The sequence below is a fragment of the Myodes glareolus genome, chromosome 7, assembly GCF_982192425.1.
Source record: "Myodes glareolus chromosome 7, mMyoGla1.1, whole genome shotgun sequence".
Classification (NCBI taxonomy): Eukaryota; Metazoa; Chordata; class Mammalia; order Rodentia; family Cricetidae; genus Myodes; species Myodes glareolus.
In genome coordinates this window covers 76,925,954-76,934,076 of record NC_142032.1, presented here as the reverse complement: position 1 = coordinate 76,934,076, position 8,123 = coordinate 76,925,954, and the positions used below count along the sequence as shown (strand labels likewise).

At 47.2% G+C, this 8,123-nt stretch overlaps 1 protein-coding gene across 1 annotated transcript; it reads right to left on the bottom strand.

Annotated features, from left to right (window-relative positions):
• Positions 1–995: 995 nt before the first annotated feature.
• On the bottom strand, positions 996–3,194 carry Sephs2 (selenophosphate synthetase 2). Its single transcript, XM_048454994.3, has one exon. The coding sequence runs from the start codon at positions 3,055–3,057 to the stop codon at positions 1,696–1,698; it is 1,362 nt and encodes a 453-aa protein (XP_048310951.3). The 5' UTR covers positions 3,058–3,194; the 3' UTR covers positions 996–1,695.
• Between the last annotated feature and the right edge of the window lie 4,929 nt (positions 3,195–8,123).

Below are 8,123 nucleotides of genomic sequence, written 5' to 3'. Positions count from 1 at the left end.
TTAATCTTCCTGGCCAAGGTTATTTTTCCTGGTGGTAGAGATTAAACTAGGACTTTGCCCAAGCCACACCACTGTAACATGGAATTACACCTCAACTACCTGGCCAGCGGTTTAAAACTTATTTTCTCCTCTTGTTCTCACCCAGCCCCCGTAGTACCGGGTCCTGAACTAAAGCTCTCATGCATCTGGGCAGCCAACAAATCCTGGCTCAGATTTCTTTTGTATAGGGGTGTTGAGACAGTGTCTAGATGTAGCCCGGGCTAGCCTTCAACTTACTATATAACCAAAGATGGCTTTGACTTCTGCTTCTACTTCCTAAGTGCTGGCGACACCACTGGGCTTATTTGGTGCTAGGGACGGAACCCAGGGCTTCAAGCCCTCGGCTGAGATTTGAAAGACTATTAGGAGTTTCCTGTCAGGTTGCCTGCGGCTGTGCCTGGTGTTCCTTTTTCCTCCCAGAGATAAAAGGCAGTTGCCTACCTCAAAGTACTGGGGTGGGGGTAGGGGCGCCTGCAAAGTGTAGACACTGATGGTTCTATGTAAGCTTTTAGCCAGGGTCTCTTCTCATGCCAACTCCTTGCCTCCTCCACCTTGCTGAATCCTTCCAGAGCTAGTCCCCGTTAGCATCCCCCAACTTTCAGATAGCTTCCACTATTCTGCTAAGCTAGTTTTGCCCTCACCTTCGTCCTAGCTTTTAAAAAACTGCCCCCCCCCCTTTTGCTATTTTCTGTCTACCTTGTAATCCCTAGAGTTTTACATCCATTCCAAGTCCTCTTCTGTCATCAAAGGGAGACAGTGCAAACCCAAATACCCTGGCTCAGGGGCAACAGCCACTTTCTATTTTGCAGGTTCTAAATGTAACATCAAGGGATTAAAAGGCTCAGAATTCCAGCTAGGCTTGGTAGCACACACCTGGACCACCACTCCCTGTGTGAGAGCCTGCCAGAAACAAAACAAAAAAGCTGATCCACAAAACCAAACATTAGCCACAAGAGTTTTCCAACAAAATCCCTTTTATTTATTTAGCTGTAATAAATTTTTTTTATTAACTAAATCTCCGGGAATTTTCAGAATAAGATTTAGTGTATTAATGACCACCAACACCTGGCTCTGAGGCTTGTTCAGCCTCTTCCAGTCCTTAGCAGGAGTTAGAGGAAGAGGCATCATTGACAGAGACCAAGGCAGGGGCTGCGGTCTTCCTTCCCTAGCTGGACAAGCTGCTCAACTCTTGCCCAGAACAGGAAAAGAGGCGGTTTCTCAGAAAAATTAAAACAAATTTGACAATGAATCAGTAAGAGTTTTAACAATTTAGACTTATCAATATATTGGTCCAAACTCAAATTTCTTTTCACGTTTCAGTCTACTCTTTTTGTATGTGATAATCTTACTCCCTGTGCAGAAATGAATCAACTCAGTGCAAAGAAAAAAATCGTTCAACCTGGAATAGTCTCATCTTTCTTTGGAAAAAGGCTTCCTGCTCCTCCTCAACCTCCCAACAGCTGAACACACACTGCCCCCAGATGTTACTTATGGCCCTGGATGTACACACAGGCAGCTTTTGATGGAACAAGAAATGGCACCTGGAGGCACTCACTATGCAGGCAGCCTTCGCAAAGGTCTTAAAGTCAACCCTGGCCAACAGTCCATGAGCGTGTGGAATGGCTCTGCTTTCCCAATGACTTCTGCTATTCCATTTCATAAACTAGGCTCAGCGGCTGCGTTGGAATTATCAGGAGCCAGAGCAGCAGCAGTGGTGGCAGCAGTGGCTCCCCGAGGTAGAACCTCAATCACGCGAGGCTTGTCAATGATACGGGCTGTCCGGTTTCCCTTCTCCACAATGCCGACGATCCATGCTTGGTGACCCTCTCCATACTTGGAAGATTTGATTTCCGAACAAAAGCGGGCCGCCTGTTCTCTCGGCAGACAAATCAGTAATCCCCCAGAGGTTTCAGCCGATGTTCCTTGGAGGAGGCCAAAGCGCCCACTGGCTTTGCTGATGGCAGCCATCTTGGCAATGATTGGCAGATTATGAATGACGAAGGACACTTCATTTTTTTGTTGTTTTGCGAGGTTCTGAGAGTGTCCTAAAATGCCAAAGCCTGTGATATCCGTGGCCGCGTGGGCATTAAATGTGTGCATCAAGCCAGCAGCAGTCCGGTTTAGAGTAGCCATATTGAACATAGCTTCCTGATAGGCCAGCTCTACTTCTTCTCTGGAAACCACCATCTTGATTTTATTCCACTTCTCAGGATTATCCAGCCATTGGTGGGCATTGGCGGCAACCTGGGTTCCTAAGGGTTTGGTTAACACCAGGACATCTCCTACCACTGCACTATCAGGCATTATGAATTCATTCTGCTGACACACCACAGTGGCAACCCCACCGATGATAATCCAAGGGTTGACCACTGTCTGTCCACCGGTCACTGCGGTTCCTCCCTCCTCTGCAGCGTCGCGAAAGCCTTTGATCATGAGCGGGGTTACCTTCTCGCGCTCCTTCTCGCTCATGCTCTGACTGACACTGAGTAACATCAACATGTTGTCACACTCTGTGATGCCCATGGCGTAGAGGTCACTGAGCACATTGGCACAGGCTATGCGCCCCATCATGTAGGGATCTTCCACCAAGGGGTAAAAGAAGTCGGTGGTCTGTACCAGCGACAGGCCGCCGTGCCTCAGGGGGATGACGCAGGAGTCCATCCCAATGCTCAGCGAGGGAAGGGCTGAGCTGGGGCCCGGCCTGGTGCCCACGCCCCCTTCCTGCGCCGTCTCCTCTGGACCCCCGACCAGCGAGGCGAGCTGGGGCTGCAGCGGAGGCTGCAGCGCGGGCCGCGTCAGTCCCTCCAGGAGTTTGAGCAGAGTCTCCTGGGGGACCTTGCAGCCTCAGCCCTTCATGCCGGAGAAGCTCGTCAGCCGCCAGCTCGGGCTGAAGCCCAAGCTCTGGGGCTCGAACGGCCGGTAGTTGGAGAAACTCCGGCTGGCCGGGCCAAAGGAACCCTCCGCCGCCACCAGCGCCGCCATGGCCTCTCCGCTGGCGCCTGGCGCTGCTTCCGCCATCGCGCAGCCCGCGGGGGAGGCCGGGCGGACCCCAAGGTCCCGGTACCTGCAGGGGAGCCTACTTGTCACGCAGGCAAAGGTTACCCGAGGAGACGGTACGCAGCACGTGTAGGACCGCAGGACGCAAACCACGCTGCCGGTGCGAGCGCCGCGCGGCCTGTATTTATACACAGCGTGATTGACAGCCGCACCACCCAATGACGCCTCCGGTACCGAGAGGCGGGCTTCCTTTACTCGGGAAGGTGTATTACAAATTAACCGTCTGCTTGCACAACCGGTCCCCGCGAGATTATCACGTGAACCTTCTGTAACTGGCCTGGAACGCGCTTCTCTATGTAGACCAGGGTGGCCTCGAACTCGCGTCTATCCGTCTGTCTGAGTTTCCCAAGTGCTGGTATTATAGAGAGGAGCCAAGGTGCCCCGCTCCCCTTAAATATGTGAACCTGGTCTTGGAAGTGGTTGGCTTTGGAGTCGCTTTACCGAAGGGTAGCTCAGTTGCTGAAGGAAGCCCTGACACTTGGCTAACCCCATGAAGGTCAGAACAGTGCTAGTGACATTTCACAAGACACAAAATAAATATAAGGTCAGAAAACACTCTAAGGGGAGAAATGGGGGAAGAAAAGGGACGTTACAAAGCAAATACTATCATTACGTAAGCAAACTTCAGGGTCGATGTTGCGAAATTTCCCATGAAAACACAGATTTGGGTACTGTTTTGGCCATTAACTGCCAATGACGAGTGACTGTCTCCTGTGCAAGTTAATTTATTAATGCAGCAGAATAGCTTACTTGGCTACTCTGTGCTAAGATGTCCACATCTGAAGTTAATGTATATGAGAATTCATGATAGATCCAGGAAGGAAGCCAATAGCTACTAAAATTGTGTGAAACCCAGAACAGTACACTCTCACTGGGTGAACTGACACAGACTGTAATTATAGCCCTTGGAAAGCTGAAGTAGGAAGATGATAGTCTAGGCCAGCCTGGGCTACACAATGTCTCAAAAAAAAAAAAAAGATGCGGGAGAGATGGGCCATTGTTTAAGAGCATTTGCTAGAGCCAGGCAGTGGTGGTACACACCTTTAATCCCAGCACTCAGGAGGCGGAGGCAGGCAGATCTCTGTGAATTTGGGGCCAGCCTGATCTATAAGAGCTAGTTCCAGACAGGCTCCAAAGCTACAGAAAAACCCGGTCTTGAAAAATCAAAACAAAACAAAACAAAAAACAAAAAAGAGAGTGAGCGAGCATTTGCTAGTCTTGCAGAGGACCTGGGTTTGGGTCCCATCACCCACATGGTAGCTAGCTAACAAACATCTGTAATTCGGTTTCCAGGGGATCTGATGTCCTATTCTGGCTTCTGAGAGCACCAGGAACACATAGAGTGCACAGTCATACATGTAAACAAAATGCTCCTACATATACAAAATGAAAACAAATAAATCTTTCATTGTTGTTGTATTTGGTGATGTGTGTAGGTGTTCATGAACAACTTTGTGTAATTGGTGCTCTTCTTCCACCTTTAATGGGTTCATGGGATCTAATTGAAGTTGTCAAGATTTCCACAGCAGCCAGGTAGTGGTGGTGGCACACACCTTTAATCCCATCACTTGGGAGACAGAGGTAGGAGGATCTTTGTGAGTTTGAGGTCAACCTGGTTTACGTGGTGAGTTCCAGGATGGCCAGGGTTACAAAACAAAATAAAAACCAAACAAACAAACAGAAAAATAAGATTTAAGGGCAGTGTTGGTGTCTTTTTTCCCCAGCACTTGGGAGGCAGAAGCAGGTGGGGCTCAGGGAGTTTGAGGCCAACCTGGTCTACATAGTGAGTTCTAGGACAGCTAAGGCTACACAAAGAAACCCTGTCTTGAAAAAGATTTTTTTCACAGCAAATGCTTTTCCTCACTATGCCATCTCACTAGCCTCAGATTATAATTTTTAAAATGAGAGTTATAGCTTTAATAGCAGCACTCTAAGACTTTTTTTGGTTGTAGCTATTTTAATTTTCATAAAAATGTTGTGAGTTAGCCTTCTGTTCTCACTGTATGAGAACATGAGGTGTGGGGGCTGGAGAGATGTCTCAGCTGGTAAAAGAGTGTCGCTCTTTCAGAGGACACAGATTTATTTCTCAGCTCACACTTGGTGACTTCGATGTCCCTATAACTCCAGCTCCAGGGGCTCTAAGACCCTCTTCTGGCTTCTTCATCCACATGTGTCATGCCCTCAGACACTCACACACACACACAATGATAATGAAACAGGGTTTCTCTGTATATCTCAGGCTGTCCTGGAACTCCCTCTGTAAACCAGGCTGGCCTCGAACTCACAAAGATCCGCCCGCCTCTGCCTCCCGAGGGCTGGGATTAAAGGCGTGCGCCACCACACCCTGCCTTCAATTTTTAAGAAACAGACTGATTTTTATTTTGTGTGTATGAGTGTTTTGCCCACAGGTATGTAAGTGAAACTGAGTGACAGATGCCATATTGGTGCTGCCATCTGAACCTGGACCCTCTGGAAGAGCAGACAGCATTCTTAAATCTTTGAGCCATCTCCCCAGTCCTCAGCTTTTTAAAAAGAGGAAAATTTGGACCAAAAAGAAAGCTCCAGGGTAAAGGTACTGGCTACCAAGCCTGAGGACCTGCATTTGATCCTCAGGACAGAAGCAGTGGAAGGAAAGGATGAACTTCACAGGGTCTACACACGCATGCACACACACGCATGCTCACATATACACATGCATGCACACACATGTTCACATACATGCACATGCAAACACATGCACACATATATACACATGTGAACACCTTCATACTCACATACATGGATACACACCCACACATAAACACTTACACACATGCACACATATTGTGGAATACTACCTTAACTAGGCAAAAATGTGTTACATGTGTTTAAGCAGCATTTCTTTTATTACGTAAAGATGCGCTGCTTTGCCTGCCTAAGGTACCTGATTGGTCTAATAAAAAAGCTGGATGGCCCATAGTTAGCTAGGCGAGAGAGGGATAGGTGTGGTTGTTGGGCAAAGAGAACAAGTTAGGGGAGAGGGGAGGAATCTAGGCTCAGGTCAAGGAGAGAAGAACAGGAAGAAAGAAGGGGAGGACCGCTCCCCCCTCCACAGGCCAGCCAGAAAGGAAAGGTAAAAAGCCCCAAGGCAAAATACAGATGAAGAGTAACAGCTTAGATTAGGTGATGAGAACTAAAAAGCAAGCCTAAGCTAAGGCTGAGCATTCACAGCAAGTAATAAGTCTCTGTGCCATGATTGGGGAGCTGGTTGGTGGCTCAAAAGAAAGCCTGCTACACACACACACACACACACACACACACACACACACACACACCAGGCAAATTGTAATTTAGAAGAGTAAAGTATGTATTTCAGAATTTATAAAAACAAAAAATGGTACAATGACAAAACACTAGATACGGAAGTCAAAACTTTTGAATTTTTTCAAGGGTTTTTTTTTAAAAGACATATAGTTACACATAATAATGTGTTTCAATAACAGTTCTTGAATATATACTATATTTTGATCATTTTTAGGCCCATAGCCCTTTCTATCTACTCCACTCTGCTGATCCCTTCCCCTTCCCAGTGAGATCTCCTGCACACCCCTGTCTTTGGTCTTTGAGGGTGTGGGGCCAGCCTGCCAAGGAGCATGCTCTCGTACACCTGACCTTTGAACTTTGACAGAACCTTTACACCCAATACAATCAAGCTGTGACCTTGGGGAAGTGATCCATCCCTGCCCCTCCATGCCACTTCAGTAAATTGGACATCATAGTTCCTGTTTAGGTGGGTAGCGTGATGGCAGGGTGAAAGAGTCAAGTCTTTGCAGCTTCTCAGCACCTGACACACTTAAAGGAGTCTCCTGTCTCAAAAAGGAAAAAAAAAAATCCATTGTGTTCAGTCTGTCAGCACCTGGCAGGTTGAACAGTTACTGGACCGGGTAGGCTTGTTGTTCTCTTGTTTAATCAAGAGGACTTTCCCCTCTCCATTAAAATTTGTAACTCTGTTTTTGAGACAGGGTCTCACTATGTAGCCCAGGCAGTCTCTAACTTGAGGCTGCAATCCTGCAGGATGCCAGGTTGTCTGAGTACCGTGCTGGTGTGTAGAGTGCACAGGGCAGGGGCTGCTGTGTCACTGTCTCTTGTCCTGCCCTGTTCATGGCATGGCCTGTGTCACCTGAGTAAATCCTTCTGTATAGTTATCTGTCCATTTGGACACACATGAAGAGACAAACATTTCCCATGTGTACCTGTCTTCTCATTTAGTATTCACAACAATCAGCTGGGTATGGTGGCACACGCCTGTAATCCCGGCACTTGGGAGACAGAAGGATCAGGAGTTCAAGGCTAGACTTAGCTGCGTGTCAAGTTTGAAGCTAGCCTGGACAACAAGAGAGCTCAGGAAAAAAAATACAGTCTTCACAGCAGCCCCAGGAAAGGGCACTGTTTCCTTTAAGTATTTTTGTTTGTTTTAGAGAGGCTTTTATATTCTAGACAAGCACTCTTATCAATTGAGCAATATCGCCAATGCTTTTTTATTTATTTAATTTATTTATCTGTTTATTTATTTTGACTTTTCAAGATAGGATTTCACTACGTAGCTATGATTGTCCCGGAACTCACTGTGTAGACCAGGCTGGCCTCAAAATAGAGATCCATTTGCCTCTGCCTTCCAGAGGCCTGGGACTAAAGGTGCGCACCACCACTGCCTGGCTCTATGCTTTTTTTTTTTTTTTTGAAATGACAGTATTTTATTATGTAGCCCAAGCTGACATTATTAAGCCTGAAATCATTATGGCCAGATATGTTGCTTTGTGTTTTATATACACACACACACACACACACACACACACACATATATATTGTGTGTGTAAGTGTGGGGTGTGTGTATATGTGTGTGGTCTGTGTATATATGTGTGTGTGGTTGTGTGGTGTGTGTGCATGCATGTGTGTCTGTGTTTCAGCACATGTGAGGGGGTCAGAGGACTTTGCAGGAGCGATCAGGAAGATCCTTTATCCACTGAACCATCTCTCAGTTCCCTGTT